Source organism: Haemaphysalis longicornis, unplaced genomic scaffold (genome assembly GCF_048455015.1).
Source record: "Haemaphysalis longicornis isolate Haplotype H1 unplaced genomic scaffold, Haemaphysalis longicornis Haplotype H1 scaffold_4, whole genome shotgun sequence".
NCBI classification, from domain to species: Eukaryota; Metazoa; Arthropoda; class Arachnida; order Ixodida; family Ixodidae; genus Haemaphysalis; species Haemaphysalis longicornis.
This window is the reverse complement of record NW_027526361.1, coordinates 16,767,385-16,786,979: the sequence shown is the minus strand read 5'-3', so window position 1 is coordinate 16,786,979 and position 19,595 is coordinate 16,767,385. Positions and strand designations below refer to the sequence as shown.

General features: G+C 50.3%; 1 protein-coding gene across 2 annotated transcripts in view; it reads left to right on the top strand.

Moving 5' to 3' along the window:
- Synr (BH3-only protein sayonara) overlaps window positions 1-19,595 on the top strand; it is a 47,427-nt gene that overhangs the window by 1,125 nt on the left and 26,707 nt on the right. For both annotated transcript variants that reach the window (XM_077706070.1, XM_077706069.1), the window contains exons 2-3: window positions 17,251-17,331; window positions 18,767-18,877. In XM_077706070.1, coding sequence (XP_077562196.1) covers window positions 17,284-17,331; window positions 18,767-18,877 — 159 coding nt within the window. In that variant the 5' untranslated portion in view covers window positions 17,251-17,283. The remainder of the gene's footprint in view (window positions 1-17,250; window positions 17,332-18,766; window positions 18,878-19,595) is intronic.

Here is a 19,595-nt window from a genome sequence, read left to right as displayed (position 1 = left end):
CATAGGCGCATCATTCAGTTTTTTTACCTAGTGAACTCAGCCCAAGGAAGGGTAAGTGATCCTTGTGGAGGTGTGAGGTATGAGACAGGACGCGGTGCTCATTGTAAACTCATCGACAACAGCGCTTTCTGAGAGGATCGAAGTTCATTCAAACGTTTAATTGAATCCACGAAATGCTAGTATGCATGAAATTTATCCTCGGTACTGCAGCACAATATGCCACGGCATGTCAAGCAATATAGTATTTACATTACAATATTAGGTATGCATAGTACGGGATTTCAGCGGATCTAAAGAACGTCAATAATTTGTTAGTTGTCTGATGATCACTGCTCAGACAAACAACTGGTTGACCAGGGCGTTCCCCAAGGCTCCCTGCTAGAACTACTCCTTTCCCCCTGTTTTTTAACAATGCCGGTGAAGGCATTTTTGTTAAAATCGAAGTTTTAGTTGGTGATTCTCTGCTTTATAAAAAGATATGCTGTCCCACAGAGTAACGCATGTTAAATAATGTTGGGCTAAAGGTGCGTTTTGAAGCGAAGCTTTAGTGTCCTCACTGATGCCGTTGAAGGCCAATAACCTTGCAGGAAATCCAACTTTCTCGGACGATGATGACAAATGGTCGTGGGTGAAGTGAAAAAAAAAAAAAAAAAAAACGCCTCCCGTGGCAGGAATCGAACCTGGTTCCCTCGCGTTATCAATGTATTGGTATACATTCCGACATGGTCGAAGCGAACGCCAAGCAGCCGGTACCGATTCGCGCCGTACATCCCAAATACAAACGTTAGGCCTACGGGGTGTGACACCCGAGAGTTGCTGTGGGCATCTTAGAGAAGTGGTGCGTACCTCCATAGTAGCACGTACTCGCACTGTAAGATTGGCCAACCAAAGAATCTATCGCGAGAAAGCTTCGCGTTCAACCATCGCCGTCGTTACGCGGAGGGGTGCACGATTTTTTAGCGTAACGAATGTCAAGTGTATATTAAATTTGAAACAAAAAAAAATAAACAGTGTTTATGCAAATCACGAATAAAAATATCTGATAAAGTGGCTATACCATACCTGTAATCTATTGCGAACTGCAGAGAGTCAGGATCAGGAGCCCTCGTCAGGCACTCAGTGACTTTAGCTCCTGCCCCTTCAGCAGGCATTGCAACACCGTCTGCTGAGAGAATAAAGACTTCTTCTTCTAGGCGCACTAAGCATTTAGAAATTACACATTACAAAAATGTTCGGTTACATTTTCCAAGTGACCTTAACAACAGGACCAAACGCAATTGCACAGTCGGTAACACTGCAGTTCATAAGCTATTTTTCCTCGGAAGAGCGTTAAACATTGTCGTAACAGATGGTGACATATTCACGAAAGACCTACCATTAGACAGTGCGTATCGCATAGCTTGAAACACGTAACGCTTTCTCATTCCCATGCGTAACCAGTTTGAAATATCTAGGTTGCACTAGACCCTTTCAGAAAAAAAAAAAAAAAGAACGGTGCACCCAGTCTCTTTTCACACACACAGCCACAGTGTACTTCATTTTATTTGTTTGTTAGCTTAAAGAAAAGAAAGAAAACTCCGCTTAGTTTGCCTCGAATGCGTGCATGCATGCGAAAAGAAATCAGTTCAGCGAAAAGAGCTGATTAAAATGGTCGCTTTTTCCTTTCTATAGCTTAAACAAACTGGCGTGCAAAAAGTAACCTTGTCAAAAATATTACTATCGCCCCCGTTTAACAACTATTTTTCAGTTGACAGTTCAGGTAAAGATAGCTAAAATCCGCGAGACGGCACAAATAAATAGCAGAACAGGAAATATAGAAAGTCGTGGAGCACGATGAATGAAGCGGTAATCCGAACACGGAGCAATTACTAAGAGTTTAGGAAAAGCGCCTTCGGTGAACTGCTATAAACCTACAAGAACTACGGGTTCGTTTATTCAGTTTCAAAATGATAAAACGACGTCAAGACCGACTAAATTTATGACAAAACATCCGCCTTGAAAGGCTATCCTCGCGTCTGACGATGTTATCGAGGAGAGAACGCTTTGTGCATCGTAAATCAAACATACGTCATGAAGAGAAAGCAGCGTGTTCGATATTCAACCCAGTTTGCCATCGATCTTGTTTCCGCGAATGCTTTCGTGCGGGTGTGAAACTTTGAAACTTCCGCACTCTTGCGGGCACGAACGCAAAATAAAAACAAATTACTGCCACCCAATATTATCCGTCCCCACCGCTTTCTTTTGTTCCTCTTTCTTTAATGGCTCTGCTGAAAGCAACTGGTTTTATAGCAGGCTTTCTTTGCTGCATTTGCCTCATGGTAAATATTCCTAACTTTTCTGAGCTTCTTTCTTGTCTTTCCAAACACTTCGCTTCCATGTATTACATCCTCGTGCGCTGAGGGCCTTTTCATTTATTATTTCACAGTCTTCTTCCCGCGTCGAGATCACCTTTTTCTTCTTACAAAGTTTTTCTACACGTAAGGACCATCAGCCTTCTTTGTTAGCGGAACTCAACGTTTCGTGCTCTTTCCGGCCCCCTTCAACATTCACCTCGTCGCCCTTTTCCTGGTCTCTTGAGTTCATTTTATTCGGTGGAAAAATACGAAAGCAAGGAAAATACACCTACGTTTTAGTATCGGGTCACATTACAGCGAGAAACGACGGGAGAAAAAACAAAACGTTAAAAGTGGGCGTGTTCCCCGGGAATCCAGGTCGTCATCAACGAGTAATGACCCTCTCGCTTTGCATAAAAGCGGACCTCCTTTTTTCCCTTATATTTTGTATCCAGATCCCATCCATACACGCGTTAGTTACATTTTATGTAGAGTTTTCTTAAATCCGTCACTGCTGTTTTTTACTCTTCGGAGCGAGCGGCGTAGACGTCGCCTGCAAGATGGCCATGCCTGCCCTGTCAAGCCCGTCGAGTAGCAGAGGGTGGGTCAGACCTAGGTCGGTGTCAGGACGAAATCTCGGATTATTGTGTCGACGTGATTGCGAGCGCGCCGAGCGACATGTCTTTCAAGGGTGCATCTCTGCTTCCGCGTTCGAGTAGGTGTTAGACACGTAACCGCGTTGCATAGCCCGCAAAGAACGGGGCCAGCGACCTGCGTTCCGGGCCATCGGTTCGGAAGCGGGCCAGAAAAGAGCCACGGGCCGACCTGAGTGGAACGCCGATCGCCCCATTAATCAAGAGCTCAGGCCTGCTACATCCGCGCCATTGCCCGCACACGAGATGTCCCGCCTTCGTAGTTACGTGCAGCGCAAAGCGAACTAAGCCTGCAGACATTGTCGCGACCGTATATTCGCGCGCTAGAATGTAGTTCTGCCGTTGGGACTTCGGAGACCATGACAGCTCGTCCCGTCAGCGTGACCTGGATAGCTTGGACAAGTACAATTCAGAATTGGCCCTTTCTGAAGAATCTGACGCAGGGGCGACGTGGAACCTCGGAGAAAGGCAGAACATGTCGGCGAGGTGGTGCGCTCAGTATCGCAGTGCCGAGCTTCTCTGGAGAGGACACAGCCTTCGGGCAATGCTGCACAGAACTGCTGCGACAGTGTTCAGCCTCCTGTGCGGCTGTGATTTGGTATTCGGGGCGAAGAAGAAGGCGTAGCCATAACGCGATTACGGGCATACTTGACATAGCGAGCGGCGATGTCCCCTTGTCCTTGCACGAGGCTCTGGGTCACCGCTGTCGCGTCTTTTCTTGCGCGGTGCTCTTTCTCCGCCTTCATCCGTATTCCGAACTTTCGGCGACCGCAAAATGGATTTTGCACTTAGTGAGAAATTTGCAAGCTTTCACAAGGACACCATCTATAAACGCAGACGGCCTGTTCGTTACTTGTCGCGGTCACCGATTGCATAATGTCATTAAAGCTCTAATGTTAAAACATTAAGTTGCTCATCTTACGAAAAAGCCTCTGTTCCAGAAGCGGCTCAGATCTCCTTAGTGCGTGCCTCGGAAATAAAACTCGAATAAAAAGAGCGCGCGCTGGTAGGAAGCGTCTGGGCATGCACAGAGGAACGTGGAAAAACGAGTACGGTGGCGGCCGTAGAGGCCGCTGTTCCGCTGCCGCTCTCATCGCCTTGAGCTTCTCTCGCCTTCTCCAGTCAAATCCCCCTCCACCCTTTATCGCCAGACTACACGCACTTTAACCATCTATATTTCCCTCTCCCCAATGCCCCGACTGTGGAGCCCACGAAACAGTTGCTCATATCATTTTGCAATGCCCTCACAAATCCTTCCCTCCCATATCTTGTGTGGAGCACTGAGATTCGGCGTTAGGCAGCTCGGATCGTAGGGCCCAGCAAGGAATCGCTGAAAGAGCATCCCAGGTCACCGGCGCCCTTCAAGCACTGGTCAGCACTCGTTGACCCAACTGATGCAGAATAAAGTTTGTTCTCTCTCTCCATCGCCCAGCGGCACAACAGTCACCAGCGATCCAGAGCGCTCTGCGCGGCACTATGCACAGACTCTTAACATTTGGCACGCCATTACTCAAACCTACAATATGATTATGTAGCGCAGCTGCGCCAGACAAAGTTACAATGAGAAAAGCACCGTGCAAAGGGTCCACCTCAAGATGGAGTCATCATGAAAGGCAAAAGCGAGTGAGGAGGAGGGGGATGATTAAGAAGTCCCTGGCATTTACTTGCCAGGGGCAAGGGGCACCAGTCGACTATCGTCTTTCGTCGACATTCGCATTGAAAGGAGCAGATACGCGGCCATTTTTTTTTCTCTGGTGACGACACCAAAGGCGAACATGCACTGGTCAAGAAACACTCGAACTACTTGAGCAGTATATTCGCGGCAATGCTTCCAGAAATCCATAAATAAAAACTAAGCAATTAACGCTCAGCGGTGTGTGATAGGAGTATCACCTGGAGCGATGATGGCTAGCTAAAGTGCACGCGAGCAGTTTCTGAGAAGCGACTCTAAAATAAAGTTGCCCAGAACTTTCTGAATCACGCCACGACAGCCCGTATGTCTGGTTCCTGAGCGGGCAAATAGGACGACCGGTGCAATCAAGCCCGGTGCGCCTTGAGCGGAGATCGACCGATTCGCCAAAGGTGCCACGTTTGTTTTTTGCCTTTTGTTTTTGGGAATGGAAATGGCTGGTCAGACGGTCGCAGGAGACGCACGCAAGGTCGCACACATGACCAATCGATGACGAAACTGGAGCGAGCGCGATTAGACGTTGATAAGTGCTGGCCGCCGTACGGCCGTCTTCGTGACCACTGGGGCAAGGACGTCGCGAGTTGAAATTTCCGTCGGTCTAGGGTCAATAGCAGAATAAAGAAGTCTGAAACCTGAGACCACCGGCCGAAGTACCACCGGCCGAAGCACAGCACAGCGCTATGACATGATACACTTGAGAAGAGCAAATAGATACAAAGATAAAAAAGGTATGTAAACGTTGTATGCAGAAGACCCAACGTGGGAAAAAGAAAAACCTTAAGGCTGGTGTTTCAGAGAAAAGGCTTTCACCTCACCTTTTATTTAGTCTATTGTTGATTTTTCCGGATTCTATCTTAAAGGGACACTGCAGGAAATTGTAAACATTGCGAATGCACAGGCAGCCATTTTTCCAGCCGAAAGCAGGTGACGCAACTAAGAGCCAATCAGAAAAACACCTCCGGAGGTGTTTTCTGGATTCGTCATCTTGACCGGACGGTCAAGATGATGAATTCACAAAAAAATCACAAAGTCGGGCGATAGGGCCCCAGTGTAGCATTTAACTAATTTAGAACACGTTACCAGCCTGTGGTGCCGGGTTGTAAGCAGTTTCATGATGTCAGTCAAAAAATTCCGGAATATGTACCGTATTTTTTTCCATCTGTTAGTCATTTTATTTACGTTAGTTTTGCATCGTTTGCCTGCTGTTATGTCACACAAGACTGGAACTTTACTGCTGCATTTTGTTGCGAACTTGGCCTGATCTTATTTTTCTCATTTTTCTGTTCTCATTTTTTTCCTTCCTTGCTGTGTCTGCTCCTTATTGCAATGTTTTGTTCCCACTCCCCTCTGTAACGCCCTACCCGGGCCCTGAGGGTAATGTAAATAAATAAATAAATAAATAAATAAATAAATAAATAAATAAATAAATAAATAAACCGCGTCTAATGCGATACCTGTATATATTTCTTTCTCTATGTGACAGAAGTTTGCCGCACCATCCGACATCTTTTCATTTTTATAATTTTTTTTCTCCTATCATCTGGCGTAGCAGCCAGCGCGGCGGCTCGGCAACATCACTGCTTTCCATTAAATTTATCCTCTCTCTCTCTCTCTCTCTCTCTCTCTCTCTCTATATATATATATATATATATATATATATATATATATATATATATCTCACACTCACTCTTTCGCGCTCTCTCTCTCTTATAACTGGTACGGTACGACGCGAAAATCTCTCGGTGCTGCCCCATTCTCTTCAGAAAGGAATAGACCTTTACGAAGCACATCAAGATACTTGGCATGACTTTCAAGGCAGACCGCATATCCTCCGTTCTAATCAACAAGCTGAAGCACACCATAGAACAAGTAAACTACACGATCAGACACATTACCTCCGAAACTGGAGGCATGGGGGAGGCGGACACGCTTCAACTAGTCCAGGCATTCATCATGTCCCGGATAACCTGCCCTATACCGTACGCTCTTCTGTCCGCTGCAGAACTCAAGAAAGTAGATACAATGATCCGTAAAGCCTACTAGCAAGCCATCGGACTCCCAGCAAGCACCTCCGCAGACCGACTCCTCAACAGAGATGTAAGCGGTTGAAAAAAAAATGCGTTGATAAAAAAAAAAAAAAGTTTTCTTCGTTTTTTTTTTTTTTTCAACCAGGGTAACGCAGAAAAAACAAACGGAGCTTCTCAAGGGAAATTTGCTGTGGTGACAAATATGCAGCGAGGGAAAAGCTGTCTGAAATCAATGATTTGACGTGAAAGCGTGCGCAGATTTTGAGAGCGGAAGCTCTGCTGTGACTTTTGTGATCATCATCATCATCATCATATATTATTTCCTTAAAGACGCCACAATGGGGTATTACATAAGGGGCGGATATACAGGGTATTAAAAAAATTTGCCACATAAGGGGTTGGTGTACAGGATATAAAAACTTGCTACATAAGGGGCGTATACAAGGAATAAAACATTGCTACATAGGGGTGGATATATACATTGGCATAAGGTCTCACTGACAGAGATGACTCGTTACATTTTTAGTGAAAGTTGATGGGCCGGTGATTGTGACGACGTGGTTTGGAAGGTCGTTCCAGTCCTTCACAGCACGCGGAAAGAAGGACGCTGAGAAGGTAGCAGTCCTAGTGCGGTAACGGGAAACTTGGAGGGGGTGGCTGGTGCGGTGCGAAATGTACGTCGGGGGGATGACGTATGGAGGATGGCTGAGGGGCGAATGAAACAGCTTGTGAAACAGGGAAAGAGTAGCTATGCGGAGTCGAAGGGAAAGTGGCTGTAATCCAGATTGGGCTTTTAAGGATGAAACACTAATGTCATAAGAATATGAAAAATGTTTGAATCGGGATGAGCGATTTTGAATTGATTCAAGGTCATTGATTAGGTAATTTTGAGGCGGACTCCATATAGCTGAAGTGTATTCCAGTTTTGGCCTGATGAGGGTTGTGTATATGAGCAGTTTTACGTGTTGAGGTGCGCAACGCAGATGACGTTTCACGAATCCCAATATTTTGTTTGTAGATGAGATAATAATTGTGACATGCGCATTCCAAGTTAGATCGGCGGACAGTGTGACACCTAGATATTTGAAACACTTTACTATTTCTAGAGGGGCGTTAGTGATTTGGTATGGGAATAGGAAAGGGTTTTTGCGGCGAGTGAATGAGACAACCTTACACTTGTTGGGGTTAAGTTTGAGAAGCCAATTGTCACACCATTCTTGAATGTTGTTCAGATCGTGTTGTAGGGTTGGTTGATCGGAAGCATTAGTTATCGTATGGTAAATCACGCAATCGTCGGCGAAAATGCGGATTTTGCAAGACACAGTTAGGGATAGGTCCTTTATGTAGATGAGAAATAGCAGGGTACCAAGGACGTACCCTTGTGGCACTCCTGACGTTACTTCGAGAGGTTGAGAGGATTCATTATTTACGTGCACGAATTGAGAATGATTACCTAAAAAGAGATTTAATCCATCTTAACTCGTTAGGGTCGAGATTTAGCCCGGATAACTTCTGTATTAGTTTGTTGTGTGGAGCTGTATCAAATGCTTTTGCGTAGTCAAGGAAAATGGCGTCAGTCTGAAAGTTTGTGTCAATATTTGTATGTATGTCGTGAAGAAAGAGTGCTAATTGTGTTTCACAGGAAAAGCCCTTGCGGAGGCCATGCTGACAGGAGTAAAAGAAACTATTGGAATCGAGGAAGTTGATAACATGGGAATATATGACGTGTTCCATGATTTTGCATGGGATGCTTGTGGAATGAAATGGGATGATAATTGAGTGCGGAGTTACTGTTACCATGCTTTGTAGGCTGGAACGACCTTACCAATTTTCCAGTCATCAGGAAGGTCGCCGCTGGTGAGTGACTGTGAGAATATGAGGTGCAAGTATGGTACAATTGTGTTGGTGATGTTCTTTAACAGTTTTGAATTAATTTCGTCAATGCCACATGACGAGGAAAGTTTAATGTTTTTTTATTAGAGAAGAAATGCCGTCTGTGGAAAATGCTAGCGCAGGCATGCTGGAAGCTATCAGAGTGGTTGTGGGAACGGAAGGCACCAGGCTCCCTGGTGAACACCGACGCACATGCAATGTTAATAATGTTAGCACACTCGGCATTTGTGGTCACTTCACCTGATTCGTTAGTGAAGGTGATAGTGCGGGATGGTTTTAGATTGACGACCTGCCACAATTTTTTTACGTTATCACTCAGCATGTTGTGTAGGTCCGTGTTAAAAAATGTGTGCTTGGCGTGAAACAATTGATGCAGCATGAAACAATTGTACTCTTTTCAGTGTTAACAAAAAAATTCATCGAGCACTTAAGTCTCTTAATTGATTTGAAGGCCAAAGCAGGCGATTATCGAAGACTTAATTCTTCACTGCTGCATCGTGTTTGCGGTGACGTCACGTTCACCTGTCAAGCGGCACGCATTCGTGTAATTCTTGTTCCATCCCGGCACAGTATTACCACACTTGGCTGCGGCTCTTGGCAGCCCCGGTTCAAATCCCATTCAAAGCTAAATAATTTTTTATGTACGTTTTATTTATTTATTTTCTTTTTACAGCAGCCGTAATTTGGTTTCTTTCGCGTAGCCACCAGCAACTACGGTCATTTTTCGAATTTGATGAGTCATCTAAAATATCCGATTTTTTATAGATCTGCGCAGAATCGTCTGTAATCAATTTTTCATATTTTTCTGAAAAAAAAAGAACAGAATATGTTCTTTTCCGGCCTCTCAAAATTTTATGAAAATTACAACTCTACTCCTCAAGCTTGGCATCCACAACACCACAGAAGAATTAATCGAGGCCCACCTCTCAAGCAACAGAGTGCGACTTGCAGCCACAGAAGTGGGCAGAGCCATTCTCACCGGCCTGGGACTCCCAAGGTAGCGTAGGGAAGACTGCCGAAGGTAGCGTAGTGTAGCTTGCGCTACAAAAACATCGGTCAAATAACTAAGAACCGATTATCATCCCCCGATCTTCTCCTCGGGAAAAGCAGGAGATCCCGCTAGGGGGCCGAGCGATGCAGGTTCACTCCACGTCGGCTCCGCAATTAATCGACCATCTGGTTCAATTAGCGGCTTCACCGAGGTAAATCGCCCCAGCATCGGATCCGTGAAGTTTTCCGCTTTCACGGGATACCACTTTTATGTCCTTGTGCCTCTCCAAACGCCACCAGCGAGCTATTTTCCTGGACGCACCGGCCTCCCGCCGCTAAGCCTCGCCAGGAGTTCGACACACCAGGCAAGCCGGCAGGCCACGCGCCACGCGCTGCCGGGCCACGCACCACGCACTGCCGGGCCTGCCGGGCGCAGCTGCTGGGCCGCTCGACACCGCAGATCAAGTGCACGGCCACGCCACGCCCGCATCGCTCGAGATGGCTGAAAATGTGCTCGCCGACTCATCGGGACCTCACCACCCGGAGAATACCACCGCCAAAATGGATGAAGCCATGGATTTTACTGTGCCCACGATCGCCGATTTCACCGCCACGTCGCACGCAGCCATGCCAGCCATGCCACCGCCGGTCCCGGGCATCGCCAGCCATCTCGGCCGGACTGCCGTCGCTGTGGACGGCGTCGACCTTTTACCAAACGATACCGAGGGATGGAAAACCACCGGCAAACAAGTAAGCCAACGCCTTTCGGCCCCAACTTTACCCGAGAATTCTACCGCCCCGCCCGTGAAGTCTCCCACCAAAGATGCTGCCGTTGCCCACCGCATATCAGCACGCTTAACTCGCGCTGGTCGCATGCCAAGGATTTTGCCGAAGGAGGATACTAAAATTGTTATGCGACCACGTGGCGGCCTGAACCTCGGCCGAATCGAAGCTAATATAGTCATGTCCGCGGTACTCACAGCGGCAGGCACGCCCAAAGAATGTGCGCGAGAAGATACCATCTGTACGAACATTGCACAGAATATTATCGTGGTCAGTACCCCCAACGAAGCACGTGCCGTGAAGTACACCCAAGTCCGCCATCTTTTTATTGGAAGCACCCATTACGAGACGCATGCCTACCGATCGGCTCCACACGGCACAGTAAAAGGTGTAATACGTGGCATCGCCGTGGAAGACACAGATTCCGACATTCAAGAAAATGTGGTCAACCCCGCCAACCCCCTGGCCCTCGAGTCCCACAGAATTGGCAACACCACCACAGTGGTTGTGCTTTTCGCCGGTCCTAAGGTGCCCAATTACGTCAAGTATGGGTCAATGCTACTGCCGTGTGGACTATACAGACAGCACTACGCCGTTTGCCGCCACTGTGGCCAGATAGGACACCGAGCCGACGTGTGCCCGAACCCCAACGCCCGAGTGTGTTTTGCCTGTGGCACGCCCAACCCCACCCAAGATCACGCGAACGCCTGCAAGCCTCGCTGCAAGCTCTGCGACGACCCGCACCCAACCGGAGAAGCCGGCTGCACAAACAAATACAAGGTTCCCATAGTTGTCACTCGGAGGCGCTGGGAGCGACGAGCGGAGGCGCAGCGCCAGCAGCTGCCAGACCGCGGGGATTTTCCCCAGCTGCAGCCGCCGCCGGTGCACCAATCGCACGCACAGCAGCAGCAGCGCCCTCCTGGCGGCCGCCAGAGCCGCTCTCGCCAACGCAGCAACGGACGAGAGCGCTCGGCCAGTCGGGGACGCAGCGCGCGCCGCTCCGCGTCGCGAACAGGACAACGCATCGGCCAAGGCAACACCATCAGCTGGGCAGACGCCGCTCGCCCGCAAATCACGGCCACCCAGCAGCAGAAGAGAGCTACCGGAGCTAACCCAGAGATGCTACAACTACGAACAGAGAACGCACACCTCAAGTGTCACGTCGAAGAGCAAGACGCCAAGCTCGCAGCACAGGCTGCAACGATCGAAGCCATCAATGTCAAGCTCGCTCAGCTCTTGGAGCTGCAGCGCAACCCGCCACGTGGTTACTATGACAGCTCCGCGGACGCCCACACCACCACCTCACCGCCCGAACCCATCCACGAGGACAGCCCACCCACGAGGACAGCGAAACCGACAGGCCCCAGTCCGACCGCAACAACACCGCGAACAAGGCCACCGAACCACAACCCAAGCGCCGCGCGCTAGAGAACACCAAAGAAAGAAGACTTCTCGCGCGTCTCGACCACCAACAAGATCGACAGGACAGACTCGAAGATGCCGTAAAGTCACATGTCGACCGCCTCACGGCGCTGGAGAACACGTGTCAACAAATCATGCACACCATGCAGAACATCCAATCTATGGTGCTTCAAATTCGCGCCAAACTTCAACCCGAAAATGCACCGCCACCTCCGCCATCGCCGATGATACAACCGGACCAACAGCCACCATACGCACCCGCCCCTGCCCAATCATGGCCCGCAGCCCCAGCTCATCACGCCCACGTCTAGGAACGCCCGGCGACCGTGGTCCACCGCGCCATCTCACGGTGTGGCAGTGGAACGCCAACGGAGTCCATAGCAAGAGAGCTACACTACAGCAGTACTTAAACCAAGACCCCCAAAGAAGCCCAGACGTCATTCTCATCCAGGAAACACACAGTGAAACTCCCTTCACACTCCCCGGCTACCGCACACATACCAGCCCGCCCAGCGCCCGAGCCGCCGGCAAGGGTGCTGCCCAAGGCGTGTGTACCTTAGTGCGCAAAGGCCTGACTTACATCGAGCATGAACTCAGCCTGAACAGTGCTATAGAACATACGCCCGTAGAAATCGTCACCGGCCGCAAGAAAGCTAAGGCCAGTCTCTACATAATCAACATCTATAGCAACCCGAAGCAATATCAACCGCGATTCCGCACTCTCCTACACCGGGCCGACCATCTGGCTCAAGAGGAAGCAATCCTGCTGTGCGGCGACTTCAACTCCCCACACACCGCCTGGAGCTATCTTAAGACCACAGCAAAGGGCCACAGCCTCTTTGACGAAACGACGGAGGCGGGATACCAACTCCTCAACGACCCGGCCATTCACACCCGGCATGGGACGTTCGTCCAACGCGACACTAACCCCGACCTTACGTTCTACAAGGCCCCGAAGGACCGCACGAGAGCCACATGGAGGAACGCTGGGGAAACGCTCGGCAGCGATCACTGCATCCTCGAAGTCCTTGTCCCGCTGAAAGATCGCCTACCAACCCCGAGAGCGCAACAACTCACGGACTGGCAGCAATATCGCCGCCACCTCGATGCCAGCCTTCCGCCTACCATAGAGGACATTGACGACTGGACACGCGCTCTGCTTTCTGCCACCCACGAGGCCACTGGACTGATCCCCATCGACGCAGACGCCCGCCTCGCCGACAGCCGCCTCGCTCATCTCACAGAAGCTTGAGCATACGAGCCCGCTGGAAACGCCAAAGACACAACCGAAGCCTCCGCAAACGCCTGGCGCAACTCAACCGCGAGATAGAGGCTCACAGTGCAACCCTCTGCCGCCAACATTGGCACGCCATTTGCCAAGAGGCCGATGACCAGATGCACAAAAGCCGCACATGGCAATTACTCCGACATCTCGATGAGAGCAAGACCAAGAGCACGCAACGGCATGTCCTGGCCCGAACCCTCCACAAAGCGCTGCGTGAGTTCGGCGACTCAGTGGTCCGTCAACGCCTCGACGACAAATATCTCCCAGCCACCCCCCCAGACCCCCTTCCGGACTACGTGGGGGCACCTAACCCGAGCCTCGACGCGGACATCGAGGAATAGGAGGTGCGGGCGGCACTCCAGAAGCTCAACTGCAGATCGGCAGCTGGACCGGACAAGGTCACCAACAAAGCCCAGCGAAACATGACCGACGGCGCAATCTCGGCGCTCACAGACTACTACAACAAGTGCTGGCAATCGGGCAAGCTACCCCCACAATGGAAGAAAGCGCGCACAACGCTCATCCCCAAACCCGGCAAGCCTCCACACATCGATCACCTCCGACCGATTTCCCTTACATCTTGCCTCGGCAAGCTGCTAGAGCACGTTCTCCTCAATCGCTGGCAGACGTACCTCGAAGAAGCCGACCTGTACCCCAACACTCTGCTGGGCTTTCGGACTAAGTTCAGCACACAAGACGCAATGCTCCTCATTCAACACGAGATCCTGAACCCCCGCGCCGGATCCCTCGACAACTACGCTCTACTGGGCCTGGATCTTCAGAGCGCCTTTGATAAGGTGCACCACTCAGCAATCCTCGCGCAGGTCTCGCACCTTAACATGGGACACCTGACTTTTGCGTATGTCAAAGACTTCCTCGCTAACCGCACGACACAAATCGTGGCCGGCGACATCGAGCTCCCAGAGAAGACCCTGGTTCCTCCCTATTGTTTAACCTAGTCATGATAGGAGTTGCCCGCAGACTGGGCAGTTTCCCAGAAGTCAAACACACCATTTACGCGGATGATATCACCATATGGAAGGCCGGTGGCAGCGACGGACAAATCGAAACCGCCCTGCAGCAAGCTATTGACACCGTGGAAGAGCAACTCCAAGGTACGGGACTCCGGTGCTCCCCGACAAAGTCCGAACTGCTCATCCTCCCACCCCCTGGTACGCGCAACAATCGTGAAGCACCCCCTAACATCAAGCTGAAGACGAAGGACGGCACCCCCATCCCGCAAGTCAAGTCCATACGGGTACTCGGCATGTACAGTCGCCAGCAAAAGTTTGCGGGATGTGCGGCGCGTGGCCGAGCGGCGCAAAACTGCATTGCTGCGCCATCTGCAGCCAGCAAGCGTCGGGTCGAGGCTCAAGGAACTGGCGGGCTAGCCGCGCTTTGCGCATGCCGGTCCATTATTTGTTACCGGGCGTCTCTGATCACTCGCTTGCCCGTGACATGCGTTCAGTATTCGCGGCAGCCGCGGTGGCGCCGCGTGAGCATCGCTGTCCTTCTGCTATCACTGGTGCTACAAATTACGCAGCCCGAGGCCGCCGTTTGCGCGGCGCGCAGCGTTCAATAAACCTTATCTTACAAGTGATGTATTGGGTCCACGACTAAATTTATTTTACAGGAGCTAATAAAGGCTACCTGTTGGAAACTGCGTACCTCGATGTGGTGCTTAGGAAAAAAGTCGCGTCGCCAAATTTAATCTTGCGACAAAGCAAACTTTCTGGGGAAAGATCTAGCTCTCAATGTAATGTAGGCCTCATGTAAACATTATACTGGAATTGGCCAAGGGAGGACCGTTAGCATTACGCCGAATCACATTTACTTGCCATAATTAATTTTTAGGGAAGCCGTAAACGATACGGCATTCAATACATGACAGACTAAGGATGAGCTACAGTTACAGAAAACGGCTGTAACTCTTGTTTTGTTAGAACTACCCCAGATGACATTTTGTGATAATTAGCCCCTGAGACGAATACAACGGCAATTGTGGGTCAGCTGACAGTTTATCAGTGTCGAGATTAAAAATAAAACAAAAGTATTTCCTATTAAACCAGCAGTGCCTCTTGAAAGAAAAGGCCGGGTTCAGACTGTCCGCAACTGTCGTAAGTAACTTTAAAGAAAGACGTCATTTCACGTCTCAATCCACCGAACAACGTGACACGCCGTCTTTTTACGTCCATGGATCACGATATGGCTTTTGCGTCGATAGTCTGAATATAGCCTAAGATTTATTAAATGTTGCGCGCCGCGCAAGCGTCGGCCGCGGGCTGCGTATTTTGTAGCACCAGTGATAGCAGAACGACGGCGATCGCCACGCGGCGCCACCGCGGCTGCCGCGAATATCTAAAGCATGTCACGGGCAAGCGAGTGATCAGAGATGCCCGGTAACAAATAAAGGACAGGCATGCGCAAAGCACGCCTAACACGCCAGTTCCTTGAGCCTCGACCCGGCGCTTGCTGGCTGCAGATGGCGCAGCAATGCAGTTTTGCGCCGCTCCGCCACGCGCTGCACATCCCGCAAACTTTTGCTGGCGACTGTACATTGACGCACTCCGCCACAACGGACACACGTTACAGCGCCTCAACGCCAAAATCACCACGGCCATGCAACTCATCCGCAAGTTAGCCACACGATATGCCGGCATGAGAGAGACCAGCCTCCTCCGGCTAGTTCAGTGCTTCGCCGTTAGTCACATCGCATACGTGGCGGCATACCACAATTGGAAGCCGGCGGAGCGGCAGAAAATAGACGCCCTGATAAGGAAAGTATACAAGACAGCGCTCGGTCTCTACACGTATGCCAACACGGAGAAACTCCTCGACCTAGGCGTTCACAACACGCTCGCCGAGATCGCCGAAGCCCAGCGAACCACACAGTTCGTAAGACTCACCCAGACAAAGACAGGCCGCGCAATCCTGGCCCGCATCGGTTACAACCCCTCCGGCCACATCGGCCCTACACCCTCCGGCCCACTGCCACTAGTCTTCAGACGACGGCTCAGGATCCCCCCGCTGCCCAAACACATGCACCCGACGCCAACCCCGAACGTCGCCTGGCCCGCGCGAAGGCCCTAAGCAAGATGTACGCACAAGACACAAGCGCTTACTACGTCGACGCCGCACCATATCCCGGCAGACCCGATGCTTACGCGGTCGCCGTCATATCAGCTGCCACGGGAGCCCTCAAGACAGCCGCAAGCATACGTACAACACACACGACTCTGGCCGAGGAGTTCGCTATCGCTCTGGCCCTCACCCAACTTCCGTGCACCACGATCCTCAGCGACTCTCGCTTAGCGATCCTCCGTTTCGCCACCAACCAGTTAGCCCCCGCCACCCTACGGATCTGCACCCCCTCCCGGGCACCCGCAAAGCTCGCCCGACTCACATGGTTCCCGGCCCACACCGACCTACCGAACTGTGGAACTGTTAACAGGAATGCGGAGGCGGACGCTACGGCACGCGCGCTCACCAGTCGCGCAGCCGTACACGACCCCGCACGTTCCATCCAACAGCCCCCCTCAAACCCACGCCGCTCCTCACATACGGTGAGATTCTAGCCTGGTACCGCGACACCAGACGAAAATACCCACCGCCGCACCCCGACCCTCCACGAGCGGAGTCGACGATACTCCGTCAACTCCAAACGGAAGCGATATGGACCCCCGTATTCGCCAACACATCTGCCCCACGGTTTACCCGACCGACCGCTGTCAACACTGCAACGCAGCCAGGGCTACAACACCACATCTTTTATGGGACTGCAGGCCCCCAAAAGACACCCAACACCCAATGCCACCAAGCATGGCACTCGCCATAAGAAGCGACGACATCGGCTATCAACGCGGCACGGTCCGGCAGGTGATGGACATCCACGCTCGGCAACGGCCGAAAACGCCGTCTCCACCGAGACGCGCAGTGAGTAGGCGGCCGTAGCGGGGAGGTCCACCACACACCTCGCCGCCCCATCCCTTCTTTCCCCACCCCACTACTGCTGGACATGACAATAAATGTTTTATCTCTCTCTCTCGGAAAAAGCATCCAGAAAATACGACTCATGATTATAACCTAAAGCAGTTATCAAATTATGACCTAATTATATCCTAATTATAAGGCGCATGGAAATAATTCCAATGAGAAATGAACGATTTCCCCACAGGAATATCGGGACTGAGGAGGTCGGACACCTGGCATGGGCTGCGGAGGAAGCAGTCATGCGCCGCTACCACTCGATGTTGTGGTGAGTGAAAGGTCACGTTCGCTTTACTTCCGGGGTCAAGTTCCCAACTAGGCCTTTCCCTAAAGAAAATTGTAAGAACTACACAAGTTAAAAATAGAGAGAAAAAATCTATTTTGCGCCACCGCTACATATTTTCCGTGACATCAACAATATACACAATCTTAAACCAAGACTGTTCCGCATGATATCTCGATAGTTTAGTCTTGCTATAGTTTAGAAGTGCCAAGAAAACAAAACACAACTTCGTTGAATTTGAAAAAAAAAAAACTAGCCTTTGGTATCTCACTCAGCTCCATTCAAGCCATGAAACCCGCTTTTTTTTTACCGAAAGAACGCAAATAAATATTCACAAATTAAAGCCGTTCCACTCAACGTGAAAGCTGTTGGAAGTGCAGAGCAGTGATTCGCCATAATGGCCTGTACCGCCGTTATCCCCTCACTGCTATCACCCAATGCAATTCAAATTTCCCGCATCCGCAGTGGTCGTGCTCCTCGTGCCTGAAACTGCGCCAGCGGGAGTTCTGTTCTTTATGTGCTTGCTTTTCCTCCCGCACGTGCCGGCGTTGCACTGCCACTATTTTTCGCTTACTGTCGTAAAAACCAACCCAACGAGCGTTCCTAACTAAATGAACGCTGGCGAAGCGGGTTAATTACGTATATTTTGTCTCAAATGTACCTGCAGTTTTCTTTGCGCTAAACAACGGGGAGACGTATTACAAGCGCCAGTACTTCACGAGTTTCGAACGGTTATGACTATGTACACCGCTTGGCTTTCGAAGCCTCTGGGTTACACCCTACGACGGGTACGCCGGGCTCTACTTGGGTCCGTATCTCGCTGCGGCGCCTGATTCCGGCAGTCGCTTGACATCGAGCGTTACAGCGAGCTACTACGACAAGGCGAGCCCCTAAAGTGCTCTGCACTTAAAATTTTCAAATTTCGCGCCACATTGACTTAATATAAGCAGAAAAGACGCATTATGGGTCAGCACTAAATATAAGTGTGTTAACTGCACGTTAGAATTTAAGCGGACGCCCCACTACAATCGTCCAGTCATGTTTCTTGGCGGCGGCTTAGGGCGGGGGCCGCCAATCGCACATGCAAGATCATGTGACGTCACAGAGAAATCGCCGGAAAGTGGCTGGAGAGTCGCCACTGGTTCATCTGTTCTCTTGAATGCCTCGGTTATGTGGTTGAAGGTTGAAATAAAATTGGCGGTCTTTTTGATGCACCCAACGGGAATTTCGTCTTGATGGTCCCTTTAAGACAGAAACGAACAAACAGCAAAGACTACGGCGATGAAGCCGAAGCTGTAGCAGCAGTCGGGGACACGAATCTCGAAGGCACTGACTGAAAATATTTAGCCGCTGTTCTTTGCGTCCGTTAATTATGATGCAAAATAACTGACAGGCCCGCTGCCTTTTCCGTCTCTTCTAGGTCACATACCCCCACAAGGACACGGTGGCCGCAATGGTGAAACCGCAGCAGAACTCTTGCGTGCTCCACCCTCAGGAGACGACGATGACGACGACGACGACGGAGCCCCAGGTGCGCGATAAGCAAACTCCCACTGTTTGGGGCATTGGGGGCTTGGTTTTTTCAAAAGGGGTGTTGGCTGCGCGCCTTTCACTCTTTCATTTTCGGAGCAGGTCGTTTACCCTGTTAGTAAAACGCATCATCCAGTCTTTTCTCTGAACGTTTCAGTAGCCAGATTGTTTTTGTTTAAATGTGATCGCGGTCACGTCAGTATTGATTTTTTTTTTTGGTTCCCAAAATTCTTAACATTAGTTTCCCCACATTTTTCTCAGTTCAATTTTTGCGTAAGTTTAGTTCTTAACCCGATTTCCAAAATTAGGCCCCGGTCCAACTCACCGATCCCCCAGAGTTAGTACGCCCCAATGTCGTCTTGGCTCAACCAACCGACCAACAAACTCTAGTAGCAGTAGTAGAGAACCTTTACTGAAAAAGGAGAACCACTGGTCACGATGAAAGGAAGGGATGGGAAGGGAGGGAAAAAAAGAGGGATATATGTTAGGAAGCTCACACTAACGCGTAAGACTTGAAAGTAGCGAAGCTGTACGCAACCTTCACGACCATCACGAATTACAGTCCACGATTGCAGCCGATTTTTTTTTTGCAGCAGCTAGTTGCAGCAGCTAGTTTTTCCTTCCTTCTTTCCTAAAGCGTAATAGGTCCGGAGCTGCTGGCACGTACTTGACCTCGTGGCAGGCAGCTGCCGAGTAGGAGTGCTAGAGAGCGAGGCTGG